Source organism: Callorhinus ursinus, unplaced genomic scaffold (assembly GCF_003265705.2).
Source record: "Callorhinus ursinus isolate GAN/ISIS: 27379988/994484 unplaced genomic scaffold, GSC_fseal_2.0 scaffold58, whole genome shotgun sequence".
In the NCBI taxonomy this organism is placed as follows: domain Eukaryota; kingdom Metazoa; phylum Chordata; class Mammalia; order Carnivora; family Otariidae; genus Callorhinus; species Callorhinus ursinus.
In genome coordinates this window covers 8,337,801-8,363,362 of record NW_027397120.1, presented here as the reverse complement: position 1 = coordinate 8,363,362, position 25,562 = coordinate 8,337,801, and the positions used below count along the sequence as shown (strand labels likewise).

Below are 25,562 nucleotides of genomic sequence, written 5' to 3'. Positions count from 1 at the left end.
TCCCGGAATCCCGAGACAAACGGTTGAACTCACTAGTTGTTCTGCCATTGACCGATGCAGCCGAAATTTGCCCCTTGCCTTAAAAATGGGTCAATCTTGCATGCAACTCTACTAACAACACACTACCCCAAACCACAGCTACCACGGTTAATGGAAAGTGGAGAGAAAACGTCCACGTGCAGAAGAGCAAGAGGTTCGAAGAGACTCTGAGTACCGGATCCCAGAAGCACGCCCCTGAGCTTCCCTCGTCCCTGCCAGCGGGAGGCTGGTTCTCATTAGGGCAAATGGTGAGCTGTGCAGGGAGAGCACCCCACGTTAAACCATGGCTCCCACAGCTGCCTCTGCCAAACCACAAAAGACACATTTACACTTCTGTTCGTTCACTCCAGGAAGAACATCAAAAGGATTAAGTCAATTTGTCAGGAAACAAACGGGACTTGATCTAAACTTAGGCTATCTATGAAGGAAAACTTTTAAGATTCCCTTCTAAGCAATCTGGTCCTTTACATGAAAACACGCCCTCGAATCCCGCCCCAGCTTTGGCATTTGTTAAAGTGACCGAATGTCTCCTGGCAGAAGGGAAAAGGTTAAGAGGAGGAAACAAGTGACCTGAGGGCCGTGGGGTGGCTCCGGCCGGGTGGGGGCCGTGTCCACAGTCACCCCTGTGAGCAAGGGGTGCTGTGAGCAAGGTCGCCCAGAATCATGTCCATGTGATTCTCCTTCTGAGCTTGAGGCAGACGGACGAAGCAGGTCAGAGAAAAAAATGAGGCCCAAAGCAGCTCGAAGATGTGTTCACAGCCCTCGGAGAGGCCAGCCAGAGGCTCGAACCTCACCCCGTGTGGCAGCCCTGTGGGGTGGGGGGGGTGCTCAGGAAGTGTCCCCCTGTGGGAGGGGTGCTCAGGAAGCCACTGTGCAGAGCTGGGGGGGGCAGCCCCAGGAAAACGCCCACCTGGCAACTGGCACTGGCACTTACCACTCACTGCCGGCCCGTGTACCAAAGCTATTCAGGACAAGAAGGGCTGCCATTCTGCACCCTTCCCCTTGCCGTGCATACAGCTGGCACTTAATAAATGCTCTCTGGGTGGCTGGGAGCTGGGTCCAGCCCCATGGATGTTTGTGCGCGGGGGAGGGGGGGGGCAGACTAGCGAACTGCCTGCTTTCTGTGTCTCAGGGTGTTTCCTCACTTCTGCCCTGCCTCCCCGAAGACCCTGAGCACCGCGCCCGGCGCCGGCCCCGCCAGACGTGTGCGGCTTAAGGATTAAAGGACTGAGGCAGGAGGCGGAGACAGGAAGATACCCTGCGTGCTCACGCACGTCCCGCCCCGCCCCTCGGGGCGACCCCTCGCGCTCACCAAAGCGCTTCCGGGTCCACCAGTGGGGCTCCTTGATGGCGGAGAACTTGACTTCCGGGTGCAGCCGGAGGCGGTCGTAGAGGTCGGTGGTGCCGCACTTAGGCTGCCCGATGATGTAGAAGCGCGGCAGGCAGCGGAGGCGGAAGTGCTTCCCGCTGGCGTGGGAGAGGTGGCCCCAGAAGGCCTTGCGCAGGGCGTCAAAGGTGGAGCGGAAGCGCTTGGAGTAGAGCACGTAGGAGTTGGTCAGGTACGGGTCGGTGGTGTTCCTGCCCATGAACTCCTCGTACCAACAGGGACTCTTGCTATTTGGAAGAAATTTATTGGGGATTACTGAAAACATCTGCAATGAAAGAGAAAGAGAGGGAGAGACACACGGAGGGGGGAAATTAGCAAAAACACGTTCTAACCATGGTGCGGTCATGCCCTGATCCTCGCTACAGTGTTCACATTTGAAGTATTATTTGACAATGGCTAAACACTAAAATAAAGCAAAACTTGGTACATGGCCAAGACCATGTTTTTCCTTAGCCCAAAATGAAACTAAAATTTGGAGAGAATGAAGATAAAAGCTTACTCAAAATCCATCCTACATGCACACGCCAGCGCACACAGCAATCTAATTAAATTTCACAGTTGGAATCTTTTTACTAGTTGTGTATTTAAATGACCATTAGAGACAAAAATACTAATTAACACACAATAGAAACAGGATGATGGTGATCTACAAAAACAAGTTTAACCACCATGGCGGTGTTTCAAGTCCTCCAATGGAATTATGAGAAGGGGTGGTCCTTGGGTATGTCTAGCTTCGCCATGCAGTACCTCGAATTTCCTCCTTGGTGTAAACATCGTGAACAGACAGCCCTCTTCCAGGGCCCTCTGACGTGTGAGGCTGTCAAATTATCCTTGTTACACCTGAGAAATTTTTTGGCCATTTTTCTTTACTGTGTTCCCAAAGATGGTGACAGAAAAGGAAGCATCTATTTTTAAAAATTCAATCTATCAGTCGAGATTAGCAGAAGGCTACTCACGTGCAATTCCTGCTTCTTGAGATCTTCTATGTCTGGGAGCTGCCTGGTCGTGAATTCTATCCTGGCTGTGATGCTGTTGATAATTAATTTAATGCTTGGGTAGTCTTTGACGTATGAAATATTATTTACAGAGGGTTGGTGATGATGCTCTTTCATGTCACTAGGGTTTTCTCCGTCCATCAAGCTGGGATTGCTGGGGAAAGCTCCGTAATGGAAAGGTGAAGAGATCAGAAGCTCTTGGTGGGCCCCAGAAAGGATATAAGATGCCATCACTAAGGTCATGATCATCAGTCCAAACACGAGGCTACATCGCTTCCCCTTCTTGAAGCGCAGAAACCTGCCCCAGCTCTCATTCCCCTCGGCCCTCACCTCGAGAACAGCAAGCAAGTTCATCTGCTTACCGTCCACCCGGAGCACAATTTTGTTCTCTCCTTTGCACGCAGGGCACTCCGGGTGACCATGAAGGGGGCCTCCTCCGCAGCCGACTTGCTGTTTGTGCTCGTTGTTGGGCAACAACTGTATGCAGCAATTAATGCAGTGCCTCATGGTAATGCCCTTGGACAGCTGGCCCACAGAGCCATGGGCGAGCCCCTGAGGAGCCCGGATGCATGCAAGTTGTGCTGGAAAAACTTTAAGGATGTCTTTCAATTAGATAAGATGGTTTTAAGGCACAAGCAATGGAAACAAACAATATAAAAATGAGCAGGCACCAAAGCCCTGGAGGATGAGGAAGGGCCTTCTTTGGTTCAACTCTGAAAGACAACAAAAAGAAGTGATCTCCAACTGTCATGTTCTGTAAGAGCTACTGCAATCTTAAGAAAAGCCCACATGTGTGGGAGCAATTCTGCCTGTCCTTCAGGTTTTTCCCATGGCACAAAATGAAATGGAAAAATTCTCGCTGGAGAACATGGAGACACCCAGGAGATTAGAAGCGATCATGGTCTCAGCGAGGGATGGGTCGGCCTGCCATCCTTGGAGAGGCCCGTGAAGATTTCTTCTACATCCCACGCTCCTTTAAAATGTTTCCTCTTCAGGGGGAGCAAAATCTTTAAAATGTCAGATTACCTGAACAACAAAGAAAAGAGGTTTTATTACATGACGTGATGATAGCCATAACCCTGGGAACACCTTCTCAGGAGAGAAGCTCTCTTTTCCACGCCTAGGTTTCAGTCAGTCTGCTGGGTCACAAGCAAGTCATAGAAAATCACATGGGATAAAAGGAGAGCTTTCTGGTCCCTGGTGCTTGGCTTTGGGGTTCAATCTCCGCCACCAAACGTGGCTCCAGCACCAGCCCCACCAGCACCACATCAAACACCTCATATTTTGCACAGCCCATATATCCTCTAATGTCCCAGCCACGCCACAGCTAAGTACCGAATCCCCGAGTCTCAAGACTTCATAGTCATTCCCAGATGCATGAATGGTCAGTGACTGTAAGTTGAGAGATGAACTGAAGTATCTGCGCTTTTAAATCAACAAAATATCCAAGAAGCAGCCTGGTTAGGGTAGGAGCATGCAGAGAAAATGTTTTTTCTCTCCCAATAGCACCCATAGTCTCTCTCTTTTTATTTTATTTTATTTTATTTTATTTTATTTTATTTTATTTTATTTTAATTTTATTTTATTATGTTAATCACCATACATTACATCATTCGCTTTTGATGTAGTGTTCCATGATTCATTGTTTGCGTATAATACCCAGTGTTCCGTTTAATACGTGCCCTCTTTAATACCCATCACCAGGCTAACCCATCCCCCCACCCCCCTCCCCTCTAGAACCCTCAGTTTGTTTCTCAGAGTCCATAGTCTCTCAGCACCCATAGTCTCTTACCGAGAACTAACCTTTATTATCAGTTTAGGAGGCAAAAGTTAATGAAAATTTAGAAACACTGGAATGATTCTCTCCTTCAGTAGAGTGCATCATATAAAAAAACCACTTGACTTTAAGTTATTAAGCAATTAAACCCAACGTGCAGTGTTCCCCTGAGTAACATAACACTCAGACCCTGAAATCATTTTTCACTTTCATCATCCTGGGGAAAACATGATTCTTAAAAATCCATTAACAGAATTCTGTGGTTATAAAATGTATTGTTGCCCAAATGATGACACTTCTTTTTAGATGTTGTAAAAACAGCAAAAAAGGAGACTTAGTTTCCAATAATGGCAGACCACCACTAACTAGCTGTGTGACCTCCAGTGGGCCATACAACGTCTCTGAGCTTTTCCTCCCTGACCAGGAAATTAGGGTGAAACTACCTCCCTTATAAGCTTGCAGCAAGTACTAAATTAGTTAACACACACAAAGAGTTTGCTTAATGCCTACACATAGTTATTAGCGTCCCCTAAAAGGTAGGCAACAATAATAGCATCATCAATGACCATCATGATTATGATTTTTAATTGTCAGTGAATGCCAAGAATGTTCAAAGTGGAATCAAAGATGGGCGATCCTATCACATTATTTTTCCTTAGGGCTTGAGAATTACTCAAAGGCAGTAGACTCACCTCCAACTTGACACACACACACACACACACACACACAGCCCTCAAATAATCCTACCTGTCCGCAGAGAAGGTGGGATTAACCAACCCTGAGTTAAAGCCTCCTTGTATTGGCTGGAAGGCTGAATAATGAGGACTCACCAGCAGGAAACTTCCCTTCCCTTGGACAGAAAGGCCTGTGCTTTATCAAAATACACTGATCAAGAAATAGCCAAGCAGTGCTTCCTAAAGTGTCTCCCACTGAATGTTCTGCATGTTGTTATGTGTTCTGTGCTTAAATTACTCGGAGAAAAGGTAAGATGGAGGCAATCAAACGGATTTCTTTACAACAGGACTTTTGGGGGCCTTTAATATGCTAATGAGCCCTGTGAATCCACAGGAGAGGAATATAAGATGCAAAATTTCCAGAACATAATTGGCCACGGAATTCTCACTAATGTCGCAAGGAACCAGCTTGTGAAATGCTAGTTAGGGGAGGCCGAGATTGGGGTCAGGGCAGTTCTGGGAAGAGCAGAGGAGTGGGGGTGTGCAGGAGCAAACTGTTCTGGAACCAGGCCAACACCCGGGGCTCCGCCACCCCGCACATCTCTTGAGAGCAGTTGGAGGGACGTGACAGGAGCCTCGAGGCCAAACCCCTGCCTCCCATTCACTCAACCACCCTTGACCCATCGCTTGGTACAAACAATTCTTCCAAACCAAAGAAACAAAAGGGCAAGATCCCCTACTTGGAAATCCTATCGCTAAGCCAAGAAAACATTTTTTTACATGTTAAAAAGACAAGGCCAAGCGGGGCTAAAAGGAGGCTCCAACCAGGCTCTCAGTGGGGAGCGTGTTCACACCCTTCTGTGTCTCTGGCTGCAGAAAGTCCAATTAGATTTTTTTTTTTTTAAAACAGAGTCTTGGAAGCTCCAAGACAAGAATGTACAAAATCTGGACCCAACAGAATGGGCGAAATAGTCCTAAACAAAAACAAAGGTTTCTTCTTACAAGCCAAGTAAGGAAAGAGATGTGGGTCGTCAGGGAAGCTGACAGGCTCAACAGGGAGGCTCCGGGACATGGTTGAGCCCAAGCATTTATACCCCTGGGCAGGCTGCACCCTCTAGCCAGACCTCTACTCCAGTCTTGCTTCTTAAACATAAAACAGCTCGGGAGCCGAGACCTGGGGCGACAACTCATCACCTGTTTGTTCCTTTGTTGGGCGGATCTCTTCGGAAGGGGAGCTTGGAGCAGGCACTGCTGTAGATGCGGTGGGGTTGTAGAGACCCAAAGCCAACAGAAGATGGGGGGGGTAACAGAATAAAAAATAAACATGGTCTTTGTCCCCGGTTCCTGGCAAATAGCTTCTAAAACCCTTGGAATTTCCTAAGTGAAGGGGTGAGAGGAGCATCTTTTTTGTTCTTCATGACAAGCCCCATTCAACCACAGCTGAATTTATGCTAATGAGATGACTCTTGGGGGAACCCCTGATAGCTTCAGGATGGGGCTGGTGCCCAGAAAGCCTAAGCCTCTATTAGACAGAAGGTTGGAACTTACAGCCCCACTTCCCCAACCTCCAGGGAGGCGAGTGAGTTAATCATCAACGGCCAATGATTTATTAATCATGCCTATGTAACGGAACCTCCATCAAAAGCCCCGAAATGACAGGATTCGGAGAGCTTTCTAGTTGGTGAACGTGTGGAGGGGCTGGGAGGGTGACTCCCCTCCCCTCCCCCCATGTCTTACCCCAGGCATGTTTTTCATCTGGTTATTCCTGAGCTGTATCCTTTATAACAAACTGGTAATTGTAAATAAGGCACTTTCCTGAGTTCTCGGGAATTATCAGACCTAAGGAGGGCCTTGTGAGAACCTCGGAATTTGTAGCCAGATCAGACAGAAGTTGGGTAGCCTTGGGACCCCATACTTGTAACTGGCATCTGAAGTTGGGGCAGTCTTAGGGGACTGAGCCCTTAACTTGTGGGGTCTGTGCGAGCTCAGGGTATTTACTATGGGAACTGAACTGAATTGTAGGGCAATTCAGCTGGTGTCTGGAGAGCTGGAGCTTGTTTGCATGGGGAAACAATATATAACTATCTTATAAGTTTTACCAAAACATATGACCAGTATCTAGTACGTAAAATACCCCTTGATGAGGTCGATTAAAAATAAGTCCTATGACCATATCCCATACACAGCTGGGGCCCTTGTCAGTGCAGGGCCTGGAGCTTTGAGGCTTCCAGACCAAGCCCTGGCTGACTGGACAGGAGTGGTACAGAAGAAACCACGACAGGGAGGCTTTTCCCCACCTAGAGCTTATATCCCACCAGGATTTAGGGGCTACAGGGCAACAGACAATGGATGTGACAAAGGAATAAGATCATCTCAGACACCAATAAAAGCTATGGAGAAAATACAAAAGGAGAATACAATGAAACCATGACAATAGGCATTCTCTAATGCAGCACTAGGGCCAGATCATTCTTCGTGGTCAGGGGCTGTTCTGTGCACTGACCTCCACCCCCAGGTGAGCCTTGCAGCCTGACAGGAAAGGAGGTCCAGCAGCAGGATGTCCAAAGAAGAGTAGTTGGGAGGGGACGCCTGAATGACGAGAAGGAAGCCAGCCACATGGAGATCAGGAGAAGTATTGTGCTGAGATTTGTCCAAGTGCAAAAAAGGATGCACGCCACATACTCTCTCAAAAGGATCTTTACAAGATGTACAACTATCAAGTAATGTAATGCAGTGAAGAAAAATCGAATTAATGTGACCGTATCGAAGGGAAAAGCATTGCTGTTCTACTCCTGAATTGGCCTTTTCCATATGCCACAAATCATCCTGAGAACAGTCCCGCAGAAACCTCACACTCAGGTGGTTCTTCCTTAAAAAAATAAGCAACGCATGTCCCTTGCACTTTACCTATCTGGAATGTTCCCGTTTTGGTGCCAGTCGACTCAGATGAGTCAGGACCCTTGGCGCTCCCATGCAGATACTAAACCAAAGTACTCAGGTATACATTTCAGTGAGATCGCTTCCCAGCCTGGGCTCAGTGCTGTGCCTGATGGAGGCAGACAGCAAGTGTGGGAACCCGTACCCCTGTGCGAGATCAGATGACTGGTCCCAAAATAGAAAGCGTTCAATTACCCAGCCCTGGCTAGGATGCCCCCTATTAACCTATGCACCCCAAGCATCATTAGCAAGCCATTTATAACAAAATTGTAATTGAGAGACCCAGAAATACCACTTTAGAGTAAGTAATTGAATGCCCCCTCGGTGTAAGATCGATAAAGGGCATCCAATTTCACCCTAGGAAAAGCTTATTAAATTATTGTAGCTATGAGCTGATACAGCAGAAGAAAGATGTACAAAACTTCAAAAGAAATCTGGACGGATTTAAATAAATAGCTTCATTTAGGCAGACCATTTACAACTGCCCTCTGGGAGGAGAGAGGAAAAAATAGCTAATTACATTATTTTACTTGAATGTTTGAAGGGAAAAAAAAATTGATGGGTCTTAAGTAATCTTTACTAAAACACAAGGCTTTCTTCTGATTAGCATGTCTAACCGCTGATATTTCTCTTTGGGCTATGTATATGGAAATACATTTCTTCAAGGAACATTCATCAACAAGTACAAGAAGGAATATTTTTCATATTTAACTCAAAGATGGAAGATTATCTCTGAGACCGAGAAGCAGTAAGCCTGGAGAGTCCTGTACTAACAAGAGATTACCAGATTCAACCTTATACCTGGAATTTTATGCTTTTGATCACAATGCAGTCAATCAACAGAATAAAGCTACGACCCTCGATGATCACTCACTGGCTACAGCATAGTGGAAGGAAGCCAGTCAGTCCTGTGGGCCAGGATACCAAAGCAGTGTCCACCTGGTGACTTTAGGTGAGTCACTTAAGTGATCTGGGCCTCTGGATTCTCAGATGAAATCCTTGACAGTAACAAATCACAGCACTGGAGCCTGGGTCCTGGAGCCAGGATACGAGGCTTTGACATTGAGCAAGTCATTATACTCCTCTCCTCCTGTTTCCCTGCATGTAAATGGGGAATACTTACAGGACCTACACCATAGCATTGCTGTGAGCAAAGTGATCAATTCATATAAAGTGCTTAGAAGAGCAGCCCATAGCAAGTGCTAAATAAATCAGCTCTCTTGGGGGACACCTGGGTGACTCAGTCGGTTAAGCGTCTACCCTCAGCTCAGGTCATGATCCCAGGGTCCTGGGATCAGGCCCTGTGTTGGGCTCCTTGCTCAATGGAGAGCCTGCTTCTCCCTCTCCCTCTGCCCCCCCCCCCCCCCCCGCTTGTGCTCTCTCTTTCTCTCTCTCACTCTCGCTCTATCTCAAATAAATAAATAAAATCTTTAAAGAAAATGTTGGCTCTTTTTATATAGACATACTCCCAGCCCATGAGAAGTATTTGGTAAGTAGCAGTTGATTACTATTTACGGTAGATTGCATTATTGGTTTGTTTATCATCCTGCCCTGTATTCTACCTTCTGTCACACGAATGACTGTGCAGCTCCTTCAAGGAGAGGAGTGGAATACACGTCTCCTTCCTTTGGCTTGAGTGTGGAGACTGGCTTTGGCCAACAGAATGAGGCAGAAGTGACAAGGTGCCAGTCCCAAGCCCAGGCCTTAAGACACGTCATATGTACCCACTCGCCCTCTGCACCTTTGCCGTCACCATGCGAAGAACATGGCGGCTTGGCAGCGCTTGGGGTCGTTTGGTATGTGACAGAAGGTAACCGATACACTCTTTCATGGGTTCTAAACACTAGGTGCTACTAAGTTAAACCGGTATAATTTTACGTTTATTAAGTTCCAAAAAGTGTGTTTATATGAGCAAAGCAAATCATGAGCAATTCAGGCCAAAGCAATTCATCCAAAGACCCAGTACACCAACTGAATCAATGCTTTTGCCTAACAGAACCCCTTGGCTAACGCCAGAAACAGATATGCCAAAACAGTGCAGAAGACCCAGATGGCACCTGTTCTTGAACAAGACATAATGGCCCAAACGTCACGCACCAGGTCACTTTCTGGCAAAATGTGTGTTTATGACAACCTCAGCTGTTCTGCTTTGCTATCTGGACAACTGACCCCATTCTCCCCACTTCCTGATAAAGACACCTTCCTCCTTGCCTCGCTCTGGGGCCACTGTGATTTCTTTGGGGCTTCCTTGAGCAAGCCCTTCCCGTGGCCTCATCTTTGCCAGACTGCACCTTTCCTGATGACGGAGACCCCTCATCCGTGCTTTGTCTAAAACGGGTTTTCACACTGTGCGACCTGCAGGGTCTTCCTGGAGGGCCCAAAATGTGTGTCATCCAAAACACAGGCAGTTTTTAAAAATTATTTTTAAAGCATACTTGACTGTATAGTAAGTTCATCATCAACATAATTGTTAATAATGACTACTTCCCATGCAGAAAATACATTCCCAACTACTCTTACATCCCATAAAATACATCCTTAAGAAACAGGTGTTTCCTCTGTGATCGGATCTGCACAGGATGCAGCCAGCACCTCCCTTGCATCTGGTCTAGAGGCCCGATGATTTGCAACTAGGTAGAAAGTTGGGATGTAGCAAAAAATGTTTTCTGAGCAATCCAAACCAAGCGTCGCAGGCTTTGGAGTCAGGCAGACCCGCATTTTGGTCCGACTCATCTCCCTGCCAGCTGAATGATCTCAGGCAACTGCCCTGACCATTCTGTGACTTTATTCCCTCATCTGTGAAGTGGGAGTAAAACCATCTGAGTTGCCTAGCGTGGATATGAAGGGGAAATGAGATAATAGATACAAAATGGTTCATCCGGCATCTGGCACCTAGCAAGCCTCAGTATGTGACAGGTGTTCTTTGCATTCTTCAGGGGAAGCCCTCAGGCCCTCACTCCAGGCCTACTTGCTTGCCATGTATACATACTTCTAGGCACAGGTGTCCAATTTTCCTTTCTGCCACTAATCTGAAGTAATGAATGAGAAGAGGCAGGTGGCAGTGAGGGGCAGCACAGAGAATGAGGAAGGAAGAGCCAAGTTTTACAGCAGAAATAAGATGCTAATGAGCAGAGCCGACTAGGATTATTTGGGTGCCCCGGTAACGAGGGTGGGGAGCCCTGGAGAGTCTGAGACAGCTGGGGGTGCAACTTGGGAAAAGCTGAGCCCCTTCAGAATGATCATCCATCCATAACCTGCTCAGTGCTTGCCACGGAGGGTCAGTTATCCAGAAATGTGCCCGTCGCCAAAGGTCTAAAAGTCTGGGCTACGCAAGCCAATTCTTTACAGATGGGAGGTAAGAGCAGAAAGGAACTCGTGGAGGATTCCTGGAGACTTCTACTGTAAAGTCCTTCATCCTATGACAGACCTGGAACATCTCAAGAACGATGGTGTGCAGTCAGGGCCCAGGTCAACACCTGTGAATCCAACCTGCGGGTACCCGCTCATTCAGGCCTGCATTTCACATGAGGAGACCGAGGCCCGATGGGATTCTGTACTTGCCCAAGGATGCACAGCTCATCATAGAGGTCCAGCGTCCTGAACCCTGTCTCCCCCCACACACACCTCATCAACAGGGAGCCCATCCTCCCCTCCACCCCACCACCCTGGCCTGGCCTCGGACAGTCCGGTAGTTCCTCCCAGTCCCTTCCCATCCCTCCAAGAAATTCTCTCCTAAAGAACAGATTTGCACAGAGATATAGGGCAGGGGGCACTGGACATGCAGGAGTGGACACGGGGAGCAAGGCAGGTACCTCCCTCATTCACCTTGTCGGCCTGGGTCACCGAGTCTTAAACCGTCTCAATTCAGACTTTGTTCATCATGCACGGGTGTCTGCTCCAGCTGCAAAGTATGATGGGCATGATGGGCGGTGGGGGGGAGGGGGGTGGGACCAGGGTAGGGACAAGGTTTGCAGAGGCTGGCCTGGTGCGCCAAGTGTGAGGCAGGGGACGGAGGTGGGGGCTGGTCCATGCTCAGAATGCTGAAGCGAGGACAGCAGGGAGGAATGGAAAGGGCCCTGTGGAGGGGAGGCAGACGAAGAAGCCCCGGGCCCCTTTTGTTCTTATCCTTTTGTTCTTATGCATCAAAGGGAAAAGCCTGGAAGCTCTACGGCTGAGGTGGCGACTTCCTCAACTCCGTGCTTTGAAAGAAACTTTCTAGCCACAACAGTAGCACCTTCCCGACGAGGCAGCAAGCTACTGCACGTGGCCCCTGAGCAGATATTCCCCAGGGTGTTCTCAGTCCGGACCTGATCACTAACCTGGCGGGTCAGCAGGGCAAGTCACTGCAACTCTGCGCCTGTTTCCTTGCAGGTAAAACCTGGAGCCAGCACTACCTCTTTCAGCCCGAGCACTCGCAGTGTATGATTTGAAGGGAAGGTTTCCCTGCTACAAACCCACTGCCATCATCTCTCTGTCTCGTAAGGCTGTTAAGAAGCCGGTAATGTTGCAGCAAGCACAGAGAAGCCAGTGCATACCTCCTTCAGGCTAGGCAAAAAAGAAAAGAAAAGAAAAAGCTGCACAATTAGCCCAAAAGACACAAAAGTGGTTTTTCCTTAGCCCGCACCCTTAAGCACATGTTTATCAAGCACCCACTGCATTTGCTGAGGCAACAAATATGAAAAACACAGTCCAGGCCCTCTGGAACATTGCAGCGAACTCCAGAACAAAGTCTCCAGAAACGTGGCCACACTCAGAATCACATATCCCATTTCAAGGGCAGACCACAAGCCCCCCGGGCCCCCCCACCGGCCCCGAGAGTCTGCAGACCCCGGGAGAACCAGCACTGGTTCATGGAGCTGAGACGTGAAAGGTCTTTGTGACACCACCGACAATTTTCTGTTTCCGAAACCAGTTGGGGGGAAAAACAATTTCTGATGACTCACTTTATTATTGCCAGGGGTAATGAAAATCCATACTAGATTTAGGTACTAGATTTTCCACTCAAGCTTATAGATCTACCGACGGTGGTATTCTATTAAGGTAGAACCTACTGGAGACGAGCTTTCACGATTTGCTGTGAAACCTGCCCACCTAATGCCTCTTGGCAAGGAAGCAACAACAGTCGCATAAGGTAAAACATTTCACGGAAGCAATGTTTGGTCTGTTTTAATAAGCATTCAAAATTCAAACTTAAATATCACCCTTTGTGCAGACCCAAAATACGGTTTTCAGGGACCCCAGAGGATGAGCGCACCATGTGAGGTCCCTTCCTTTTTTTTTTTTTTTTTTGAGAGAGAGAGAAAGAGTGGGTGGGGAGGGGCAGAGGGAGAGGGAGAGAATCTGAAGCAGACTCTGCACTGAGCACGGAGCCCAGTGCGGAGCTCGATCTCACAACCCTGAGATCATGACCTGAGCCAAAATCAAGAATCAGATGCTCAACGAACTGAGCCACCCAGGCGCCCCGATGTGAGTTCCCTTCTTGATGACAACCTTCTGAGGTCAGCACTGCAACCCCTGTGTGATATGTGGGAGACTGAGGCACAGCTAGGGCGAACACAGAGCCCCCGCCACGGCTAGCCAATGGCAGGACCAAAATGCAACTGAAGGCCTGTTATGCTGCAAAGCCCATGGCCTCTCTCCCACACCACACCATCAGGTAAGACCGTGGCTCTGGGAGAAACAGGCTCAGAAATCAAGGCTTCCAGGACGGCAAGAGCAACCATCACCCAGCTCACCGGCCGTGTCTCCCTGTAAGCTCTTCGAGGGCAGAGTCAGTGACGCTCAGCCCCGAATTCCAATCAGTACAGGCACTAGATCCCCCCACACAAGCTTCGATATCTACCGTGCCTGGCACCGGGTAGGTACCCACTAAATCTTTTTTTTTTTTTTTAATTACTGAGTGAAGGAGCAAACGCCCAGCAGATATCCAAAACAAAGCTTTGGCCACTTAGTGACAACAATAAAAGTGACATGAGCTCAGATTTATCAGGGCTTCCTTGTGCCCAGACACCAGGCTATGACTTTTTGGATTACCCTGTTTATACATCATGACAATCTAAGAGGAAAAGCCCAATGAGCATTTCCACTTCACAGATGGGGAAACTGTGGCCCAGAGAATGTTATGCTCTACCCCTCCTCCTCCATATGACTTCAAGTAGAGAGAGAGCAGACCTGGGGATCAACAGGCCTGGGCGGAGCACCTGCCGCACCCCTTAACCAGCCACGTGACTGGAGGCACCACTCAGCCCTCATCCTCTTCTTCCCAAAGCAGACACATCACATGGTCCAGTGATCTCAGGAACCCAGCTACGGGATACAATCCGTTACTGTTCTTTATGCGTGCTTTCAAGGGTTCCAACACCTGCCACGACAAACCTTGACTACCAGGAAAAAGTGACACGATGTGGGCCGAGGGGTCATTGTGGCTCTTGTACAAGTAGCCTGTAAAGATGAGAGGCAGATTCTGGCTGCCGTGCAACAATGTTCCCTTAACACAAACAGCAAAGTGAATAAAAAGTAGCAGCGGCTCCAAGTATAAGGCACAGAGATGACATCTCAGGGCCAAAAGGAGGAAGGCGCCTCTCCCCGCCCGGCTGGTCCCCAGAACCCTCCCGCCTGCTCAGGTAGGAATTCAGGAAGAGTAGAAGGCCGCCAAGAGCAGAGGAAGCCCAACCCAGATGTCCTTCAGTTCGAGTGAAGAAGAGAGATCTTGCATAGACACATAGCTCACATGTTCAAAACCAAGTGCGAATAATGCTTTTGCAGATGTACAGCGGCACCCTTCAGTGCATAAATTAAAGGCGGCACAATTGAATGGAGAGCAGCCGTGTACTCCCCACCAGATGGCTTTGCTGGTCTGAATAGTTTTAAACATTGTTTTATTTCCAAAGATAAGCAAAATAAAAAGCTGGTTAACCCTTGAATAAGAAGAACCTCCTGAAAACACTTCTTTGGAATTTATTTCTTTTTGATGGAGAGAGTGAACAATCTGACAGAATCACCATGTCTGCGGAAGGGTTTCAGAACAAGGTGAAATGGGATTTCTCCAGGGTGTCGTCTGCAGGCGATGAACATTCACGGTCGGCCCACAGGTCTGGCCCTTACTAGGTGTGGCAAGAGGGAAGGACCACTCCAGCACCAATCCTAGCTTGGGTGTTTAGACCCCAGGGCTGTGGGCAGGTGCACCAGCTCCCCAGGGGTGTGGGGAGGTTCATCAGCCCCTCCAGGGATATGGGGAGATGTGCCAGCCCCCCAGGGTTTGCCAGCCCCCCAGGGGTGTGGGCAGGTGCACCAGCTCCCCAGGGGTGTGGGCAGGTGTGCCAGCCCCCCAGGGGTGTGAGGAGGTGTGCCAGCCCCCCAGGGGTGTGGGGAGGTGCGCCAGCCCCCCAGGGGTGTGGAGAGGTGTGCCAAGGGCTGCAGGAAGCTACAAGACAATTTGAAGCTTCCATGTTCAAAATACGTAAACATTTCCAACATAACAAGCATTGTTTTTAAGTAAAGTTAAGCTCAGATATATCACTAAGTGATACAAAATCTGCCCAAAATCTTTTTTTCTTTAAATTTTTTATTGTTATGTTAATCACCATACATTACATCATTAGTTTTTGATGTAGTGTTCCATGATTCATTGTTTGTGCATAACACCCAGTGCTCCAGGCAGAATGTGCCCTCTTGAATACCCATCACCAGGCCGACCCATCCCTCCACCCCCCCTCCCCTCTAGAACCCTCAGTTTGTTTTTCAGAGTCCATCGTCTCTCATGGTTCGTCTCCCAAAATCTGCCCGAAATCTTGCCTTGCCATCTGCACACTGCTTGGGGCCAGCTGGGGGCACCCTAGGGGGAACGGTCTTCTGCCTTCAGGGTACCCTGGAGGTGAGTTTGAGAAATGCTGCTATAGGGCAGGGGGAGGAGAACCCATAGGTCCTGAGCTCCTGTTCTGTGGCAGGCACCGTGCTGCCTCCCGTCTCCCTCGATGATGAGGTCACGCTAAAGGCACAGGTAGTTGCTCCATTTTGCAGGTAAGAAAACCGAGACTCTGGGCAGTGAAGTCTCTTGTCCTAAATCACCCAGCAAGTAAGAGGCAGAGCTGTATTTAAACACAAGCTGAACCCAAACTGCCCGTCCCCGCACACGCACTTGGACACACCAGCCGTCGGGGTGGGCCGCGGGAGGGATCCGCTCTCCACTTACACGTCTCCGTCCGACTTCTGAGTCTCCTCACATAGAGCAAGTATTCCTTTCGTCACCACAAAGACAGTAAAGATGAAATAATAATAATAAATATTGAATAAAATGGTGTGACCAGTGGAAAACAGACCGGGCCAAGACCCCCCCGGACAGGAGTTCTCATCTTAGAGCCTCGGTTTCCCCTTCTGTGGGAAATGAGTGAACTCTTGTCCCTGTCCCCAGCTCGGGTGGCCGGGGGCGTGGCACTGAGGCCACAGGGCCCCTCGAGGCAGGGGCTGGTGGCGCTAAAGGGCTTTGCGCAAAGTACAAACGGGACATTACACGGAAGCCTCACGTCATCCCCTTATTTCTCAAGTTACCTTTGCATTGACAGCATCTTCCCCCGGCCAAACCCTAATGCTCAACTGTCATTTAAAAAAAAAATCCCATCCCCATTTCACTAGGAAGGATGTGTGCCTGGGAGTGCACCCTGCCTTCCTGCCACTGCCATGGAAACGCCAGAGTGGGTGTGCTTGTTTATAATCGTGTGCGCGCGCACTGGTCAAAAGAGCACCAAGGGCCCCTGAGCAAACGGGGACCCCGGAGGACAATGTCCTGTGCTGGTCACCGATGCCAAATGAGACTCTGACGATGATGATCCAGGATCCAGCGTCCTATGGGTCCGCAGGCGTGGGAACGGGCACATTGCCCTCGTGGAAAGAATAATGTGGTGGCAGAGAAAAAAAGACGAAAACCCAAAGTGAGAAGTATGTGAGTGTACACATGCCCACCTGGTCGGTGCGCCCCGGGCACACTGCGTCCCCCTTCTGCACCTCTGTTCACCTGTCTGTTCACCTGCAGAACGGAGAGCCTGGCTACACCTACCGCATCGCCGCAGGCGCTGAGTGGGGTAACCCACGCGAAATGCTTGTGCGCTTGTGTGATGCTGGCCGCCGGTGCCGAGCGTCCAAGAAGCAGCAACTGAACCACCACCCTCATTTCTCCTCCTCTCCTGCCCACTGCTGCCGCGGGGATCTCGGCTCAGCAGGAGGGATGCCCGCCCGTGTATGAAGACCCAGCCAAGTCTGGCTGCGAGGCAGGAAGGAGGAAAGCTGCAAAGGCTCCGTCATACGGGCCAGGTGTGGAGAGACCTCCCCGTGGTGACACGGTGACAAAGACTCCAGTGCCACCGGGACACCCGGAGCCAAGTGCTACTTTTCGGATGGAAGGGGAGACCCACAGAAGGAACCAAGTTACAAGATAGCGGTTTCAAAGCCTCCTTTAGACGTTTAAGAAAACAGGCCCAGTTCCTGATAACCTCACTCAACTCCGGCATCCACAGTCACAACTCTGTAAAAGAAATAGGTCAAGCAAGTATTATTTATAGACGAGTATCCCCCCCCCCCCCGCCGCCCCCCGACACGGGACGTGGATATGGCCAGGCTCTGGAAAAGGAATTCTCCTCTCCATGAAGTGGAGACATTCTTGAAATGTGGAGTGGCCTCTATTTTTCAAAAAAACCTCTCCGAGTTTCAATACTTGAAGTATCCTAGCAAAGGTTATGTTCTCCAAGAACACCCCCGCATCTCTCCAGCACCTCTCTGCCCGTCTTGCTGGTGAACAGGGGCTGCCTCTTGCCCACCCTTTTTTCGCAAGTAGGTAAAGCAGAGTGGGGAGATAGAAGGAAGCTATCCAGCGTATGAGATCAGACAACTGAGCTGCAAGAGCTGTTCTGGATCCTCGGTTCTGTGTCAACACGTCAACAAAGCAACCTCTTCAAACTAACCACAGAAAAGTGGAATCTTTTTCATAAAGACTTGGGAAGCCTTCAGGACTCATTATAAAGGTCAGGACTTGTCGGCAGAGAGCTAAAAAAAAAAAAAGTCTCAACTTAATAAAACAATTGACTTTAATGAAGTCCCTATAGCTGACTTGCTATCAAGAACTGCTCTGGTCTCTGTTTCAGCAAAATAAATATTTGGCTAAAGCACACAGTTGTTCAGACCTCAAGTCAGCTCACAGACAGTAAGAATTTTTCTTCTACACAACCCAAGCGCCTATGTGATGCTTTCCTCCTCCCTCCAAAGGCCCAGCAGAGGCTGTGGAACCGAAGCCCGAGAGTTGGATTAGAGTCCACAGGAATGCATGGTGAGCGGGGCAGGAACACCCAGCAGGCTTGGTGGCACCTGCAGGCCAGGGACACCACCGGATTCTGAAACCACCACACCCAACTGTATGACTTTGGGCAGGCCACCTAACCTCTGAGCTCTGGGCCACCGGGCTGTAAATGGGGGGACATTATCCACTCTCCTACCATACTGTAGGAAGATGAAGGGAGAAACAGAGGCCCTGGGTGCCCCCTCTACCGTCCATCCCACTGCCACCCCCCAGCTCCCCTGGCCACCTACCACCTTCCCTGACACCACTAGCCTGTTTGGCTCATGAACTCCTATCACCCTTCAGGTGTCAGCCAAGGGCCCCCCTGAACCCCACACCAAGTAGGGCCCCATGCTCATCCATCCAACCCCTTTCAGCTCCCATCTCTGTGTGTGCTTCCTGGGCTGGCCTCCGCCCTGACCATGTACTGTGATCTCCACGGTGGCCACAGTGCCTCTTCCATTCACTTTTACCACTATTTCCTAAAGGAAGAAAATGAGAAAGAAGACAGGTGGCAGGCAACACATATAAAAATATAGCCCATTGCAAATAGAGAATTCCCAATAAACGCAGGGGGTGGTGGTATTTAAAATAGAACTTAAAATTCTGCATGGTGAAATTCTGCCTCTCTAGGATTAGTCCTTCTGGCACTGAAAACCCACTTCCTGGTGTCTGCTGGGTCTGGAGCTGGCCCCGGGGGCCCCCCTGGCCTCAGGTTCCTGACGCCTCCGAGAGCCACCCCCACCGCCCCAGTTCCGCGGGAGCAGAAGCCTGGGCCGCTGGGGCCCGTGGCTGCGCCTCATTCCTGCCAATGTCAAGCGCCCCCCTCGTCTAAATTAGCTTTCATGCTTAAGAAGACACAAAATGATATGTCTTAGTAAAGTATATGATTCTTATCTATGGCCAGAGGTTTGTTTTTTCCGTTCTGTTTTTACCCATCTTCAGCTCCTACACCCCCCCGCCACCCCTTTCAGGCAAATTTCTGAATGCGCTTGGACGCCATGTCTCTCCACACAAGGCCACAAATCCCAGGACTGAGGTCACAACAAAAGGGAAAAGAGAGACCCCTCTGCCCTTCAGATCGTTTTCATTCCCTTCCTGTAAAGGGTTTGGAAATGTCTCAAAAACATCAAGTGCGGAGAGTGGACTAAAAATCCAAATTACCTTTCTTTGTCCTTCTTTCTTTCCCTTTTTCTTCTGCGGCCCCTCTGTTCCTCTCCCCTCTTCTCTACTTCAGAAGAGATAAAATACCAATTCCCTCTGTAATTCTGTGCGTTCCTCCATTTCATGAATTTGAGGGACTTACTGGGTTTTACGGGGTTAAAGTCTTCTTGGTGGCATAGCACAGGGCTGGGGCGGGCAGGGCTGTGGGCACGGGCTGGCTCTGCTCCCGCAGAGGGGCAGGCGTGGGGGATGGACCCCGCCGCCTCACACAACCTGGGGCTTGAACCCGGGGCTCTCTCCCACCACGGCCTCCAGGATATGTCCGTCCCTGCTTCTGCCTCTGTTCCCAGGCCCTACCCATGCCTCCTCTCACCACACCAACAGGGAGAAACGACTCGACACTTTCACACAGCAATGGGGGCTGATCTTTTTTCTAAACGTTCCTGCACAGGGATGACCTTCACCTTCTGATGACAAACAGTTCGGACCTGACTGGACCGTCTTCGGCTGACTCAGTTTTTCTGAGGTTTTCACACGCTTTTTGCCATCGTAAAACCTGAGATGAAAGGGAAGGATGGGGAACAAATCCCCAAGATGCTAGGAATGGCCAAAAGCATTCACTTCACAGTCTGGAAAAGAGATGGAGCCATTTCAGCTTGGACAGGGTGGCACCCTGCCTAGACTGCGGATCACCTCCCTCCTTCGCAGGGTGGCTCCCCCTGGCCCCCCTGTGCTCCCCACAAAACTTTCCGGGACCGCACAGGGCCTTCTGGTCTCAGGGCCTGCTTTATTTAGCACACACCCCGGCTTGGGTCTTTGGGTCAAAGGGGCTTTGCAGCTGGAGCAGAAGAGCTGTTTGCATATCCCAGAGTCACCGGCTGGCCTTCTGTGAGCATTGCTGGGCATGAGGGCCCCCAGCCCGGGCAACGCGACAGCCGCCCTCCCAGACACCACATTCTGCACTCACGCTGGAGGATCCGATAATGTGCCAGGACTCCTGCGAGCAGCATTACTTCAAGCCTCTTTAAAATCCTCTTGGGGGATTTCAAAGAAGAAATTAGGAACCTCGTTCAAAGGTAGCATGAAGCTCTTAGATACTTATCTCTCTTTTTTTAAGATTTTATTTATTTATTTATTTGAGAGAGAGAGAGAGAGCACATGAGATGGGGGAGGGTCAGAGGGAGAAGCAGACTCCCCGCCGAGCAGGGAGCCCGAAGCAGGACTCGATCCCAGGACTCCAGGATCATGACCTGAGCCGAAGGCAGTCGCCTAACCAACTGAGCCACCCAGGTGCCTGATACTTATCTTTTATGGATATTTTCTGGCCGGTCATTTCCCTTCACATGAGTGAAACTGCGGCATCTCGTTCAGACCCAGCTGCTCCGTCACCAGGGCTGGGCAGTGAGGAGGGACTCAGATGAGAGCAGACATCTGTGCTGACCTTCTCAGACCTACCCTTCGGTTGGGCACGGAAGCCACCAGCACAGAGCCAGACACCTGAGAAACCAGCTGGTTTAAAGCTCTCGTTTCACAAGTAAGGAAAGGTCAATCAATCGGCCCAAAACCCAAGTTGACTTTCAAGTCTGACAAGCAGGGCAGTGGGAGGATGTGACGTATTGGGCAATTAAGCTCCTAACTGGAAGCCTCAGCCGTCAGGAATTTGGGGAAACAAAGTTAGAAATATGTTAACATCATTTTCCCCACATAGAGTCGGGTTTTCAAATTTCATTAAAAGTTGCGTCCAAACATGTAAAATGAAGCAATTAGCCAGATACTTAATGTCAAAGCTCCCAGAACCTTTGCCTGAGCTATTAGAATAATGGAAGCAAAAAATGAGCATCTGGCTAATTCCAGGGGTCACTGCCTCCAGTCCTCACCTGCTCTGGGGGTCACAGGCAGAACCGGGGGGTGGGTGGCGGCGAGGAGGCTCCACAGATGAGCGGTTCTGCATGCCAAGGGCTCAGATGAGGGTGGAGGTTATGAGCACATGGCTCATCCAGCCGGCTGGGGTTCTCGTTCTGGCTCCAAGGCCTGACCCCAAGCCCACCTCAGTTCCCCATCTGAGCACTAGAGATAATGATGATAATGTCTAGTCTAACGGAACGAACTGCAGGGAGGGCTGAGATAACCCATGGGCAGTGCTGAGCAGGGAGCCTGGCACGCCCTAAGTCCTTGACTAGATGGCAGCCACCCTAATTATGTGTATCTTCACCGTAACTATCATTCCCACTCCTATTTTTTTTTAAGATTTTATTTATTTGAGAGAGAGAGAGAGAGAGAGAGAGAGAGAAACAGTATGAGAGGGGAGAGGATCAGAGGGAGAAGCAGGCTCCCCGCGGAGCTGGGAGCCCGATGCGGGACTCGATCCCAGGACCCCGGGATCATGACCGGAGCCGAAGGCAGTCGCTTAACCAACTGAGCCACCCAGGCGCCCCTCCCATTCCTATTATTATTCCTGCTCTTTGGGTCTGTGTTTCGTTGACATGTCAGGTAGGTCTCTGGTCTGTTCTGCTCTGTCTCACTCAGCTCCGTGTTTCATTCTGGCCTCTCCTAGAAGGCTGGCTCACTGAAATGCATCAGAAATGAATTACTTTGCTTTGCTGTCTGTTGCAACAACTGATCCTTCATATTCTAATCCAGGAAAAGAAGATCAAAACACATACATTTTAATGTCTTCTAAGTCAGTTTAAAAAGAATTGCTGTGCTCTTATAAAAAATTCTGCTTTCATATCCATGCCTTGATGGCCATAGTCTTAAAATTAAAAAAAAAAAAAAAGGAAGCCAGAAAGACAGAGGAAACAGATCTCTTAAAAGTAAGACCTTGTGAATAACTGCAAAGTGTTCCATGTTAATAAAAAACACAAATTCAAGTGATTAAAGCAGTATCATTTTTATCTTAGAATGGTAGGTCTGATTCTGGGCCTCAAGCCCACAAAGAAAACATAGCAAAGAGATAATCCAAGCTAGGAAGAAAGTATCCAAACAGGTACGAGCAAGTCCCTCTCTGGGCTAAACCGCAGTCAGACGTGAGTGCGACACGATCAGTCAGGGTGGGGACCCTGCCTCTCAGAGGTGGGGAGGCAGCCCTTCCCTCCACAGACATCCGGCTTAGCACCATGCCCCAGAGGCCCCTCCCTTGGAAGCCATGGGGCTGAGTTTCACCCGGCAAAGGTGCAAACTCCCACCAACCAAAATCCCATTTGATTTCCCACATTCCTTAAAACTCCCAAATGTAGGAAGAATTGGGGTCGACCGAATTCCACAAGCTCCGCTCTCGTAAAAATCAAGGCCACACAGACCATACATACAGCCAGGAGACACAAGAGTCTAGTGAGGTTCAAGTTCATCCCCACTGTTTTCGGACCCCAGCAGCCAGCTGGAATGGATGACAATGGGCAGAGGTTGTTTCAACGGTATCACACGACACAAGTCCCTGGGTCTGGTCCTCGGGAGGCTGCTGCCGGGGCGCCCAAGGGTCCCTGGCAAGTCATCTGGTGCCCCACCCCCCACGCTGTGATGTCACCATCAAAGTCAACCAGTACAGAAGGAGAAACTCGAACTAGCAGACAGCAGAGCCTATGGCCTGGTGACAGCCGAAGAGGGCAGGTATTTACTGGAAAGTCTATGGTTTCAGGTGTAGAAATTTGAGTCACTGACTTTAAACGGCCAAGCAGAGGACCCATGAACCAGGACCCAAGTCATCCACAAGCTCCCACTGAGGGACACCTGGGATAGAGCCCAGCCTGCGGCCCTCCCCAGCGAGCCAGCTTGTCCCTGCTCAACCAGTCCCTAATCCTCCCCTCAGAGAGGCACAGATTTCTCTCACTCTGCTTTCCCACTAACATGGGACCGTTCCAACTTTGGACACATGGCCCCACCTGCTTCTTGGGGCAACAAGAGAACGTGGAGGTGGCCCAGGGTGCTGTCGGAAGCAAACAGCAGAGGAAGGTCAAGCAGACAAACAGAACTCTGCACAGGTGGGAAGCTTTCTCTTGCAATGTGTAATGGCTATGGTGTTGTCCAAGAAACAGTTTTTAGAAGGAAAAAAAAAAAAAACCTGCTTAGAATTTTAGAATAAGGCACAACGGTGGTCTCTGTTTCCTAACTATTCCCAAGTCAGGGCCTCCCAGCCCACCCACTGGGGTATAACTTCAGGGAGACCAATCCCCCACCCCCGAGGGCCTTACTGGATCTTCAGACAGCATGCTCCAAATTAACCTATTTGACAAAGTCCATGAAACCCTACTGTGGGCTGGGCCCAAGTGTTGAGCCAGGGCCACCGCAGTGAGCCACACAAGGCCTGTGTGGTGGGCTCCCAGGCCAGGTGGCGGAGGCATCTAGAATCCCACAAAGGAGGTAATCAGACAGATGGGCTGGGGGCGGGGTGAGAATGAGCTGTTGAACCACAGTGCCCCCTGGCACACGGATGTGCTCCCCTGAGCCCCACTGCCCGCCACACCTGCCCACCTGCCCGGGGCTCCTCCAGGGGCCTCCCACTGCCCTCCAGAAGCACAGGCGCCAAGACCAGGCAGAAACGAAATCCATTTCACTTTCTGGGACACACTTCTGTTGCCCAGTGTTCGGAGTACTATCTTCTAGGCCGGGGCATCAGAGAAATGCTCGTTTCCAAAGGGATCCCCCGGAGAGACGTGGCCGGTAGGGCAGCGCACTCGGGCAGCTCACTGAGGGTTCTCCCCCCGACCTCAGATGAGGCCATGTGAAGGGCCAGGTGTGTAATCAGCCCCAAATCCCGCTTCCAGGTGAGCAAAACAACAGGAGACAGCAAGCAGCTCTCACCTCCTCCCAAGACCCAGCGCTCTGGCTCAACTCCCAAGCAAGGAAGAGAGAGAATCCCCAGAGCAGCGTGTCCTAGAGAGAGAGAATGGGAGCCACACGCCCACGTTTAAATGTTCCACATGACGTTCATTCTCACATATCTTAGTCAACCTGACATATCCAAAACATTACCATTTCAGCATGAATGCACTATCAAAGCAATTAATGAAATTGTTTGCAGTATTTTTTTTCATACTGAGTCTTCAAAATCCAGGGTGTATTTTTGCACTTAGGGCACATCTCAATTTGGGTGCTAAATTTTCACCGGAAGGACCTGATGCGTATTCAGATTCCATAAAATATACAGTTAAAACGGAGCGTGACATGCCCAAGTTGCCCCAAACATTCTTAGAAGTTGTCCAATAACTGAACTGAGTATCTTTTTAAATTTAAATTAATTAAAATTAAATGCAGTTCCTCAGGGACACCGGCCACATCCCGTGTGCCCACTGGCCACGTGTGGCTGGTGTAACCATATGGGTGGAGCAGATACAGTGCCCCTCCGTTGTCACAGAAAGTTCTACTGCACGGGGCTGCCCAGGACCCTGAGCTCCTTAACAACCAGGTCTGTTCCATATGTCCTTATTCCCCTCCTTACCCAGCCTCCCAGCAAAGACATTGGGAAGTCACTGTTTCCTACAATTGATGTTAAGACTCACCTAGGGCACTAGATAAAAACACAGCTGCCTGGCCCGGCCGCAGATCTCCTGAATCTACTGGGGACACGGGGAGGCAGGCGGGCAATCACCCCAGGGGACTTTTAAGCCTTCAGCTAATAGCCGCAGAGTGTCCTTCCTTCTGAGTCTCCCACATCCAGCCTTCACTGTTTTAAGTTAGGAATTCGTGGAGCCAGGGCGGAGCACTCCCCTTGGAACTCACCCAGGGCCCCAGCGGGGCTCTGCACTTGGGGGACTGTGCCTCGGGGACCCTGCCATAGTCTCTCCCCTTCAGTTTTCGGTCAGCAACAGGAGAGCAGCCCACCTGTGCTCAGAGCGCTTGTCAACAAACAGAGACCCTAGGGAAATGCCGACTGCCTTCTCCCCCTGCTTTGGACCCCTGGTCACACTGAACAGCAGCCATGGGGGAAGGAAGAGCTCCTTGCCCACCTTGAACACGGGATGGGAAGGTTTGGCTGGTCAAGCTGCACAAAAGAAGGGCCTGCACAGAACCAGCTCTTTCTGGGACCGGATTGATTTGCAAATAAAACCTTTCCAGACGGAGCCATGAAGTGGTGATCACGGCCACCCATGCTCCTTAGGAGAGAGGCATCCCAGGCTTTATTCCAAGGCAAGAGACACCCAAAGGGTGACAACTAAGATGCTGGACTCTGTGCTCTTTTCAGAGACCAACAAATCCCCATCCCCAAGTTCAGGTACGAAGATAGGCTTCCAGTGACAGGTGACTGTGGGATGCAGAGCCCTGGTAAGGA

General features: G+C 49.9%; 1 protein-coding gene across 12 annotated transcripts in view; it reads right to left on the bottom strand.

Annotated features, from left to right (window-relative positions):
• The window catches only part of CHST15 (carbohydrate sulfotransferase 15), a 77,727-nt gene that overhangs the window by 31,274 nt on the left and 20,891 nt on the right, over positions 1–25,562 (bottom strand). For all 12 annotated transcript variants that reach the window (XM_025880336.2, XM_073884734.1, XM_073884733.1 and 9 more), the window contains exons 2-3: positions 2,383–3,447; positions 1,352–1,691 (exon numbers count right to left, since the gene is read on the bottom strand). In XM_025880336.2, the coding sequence (XP_025736121.1) occupies positions 1,352–1,691; positions 2,383–2,928 (886 nt within the window). In that variant the 5' untranslated portion in view covers positions 2,929–3,447. The remainder of the gene's footprint in view (positions 1–1,351; positions 1,692–2,382; positions 3,448–25,562) is intronic.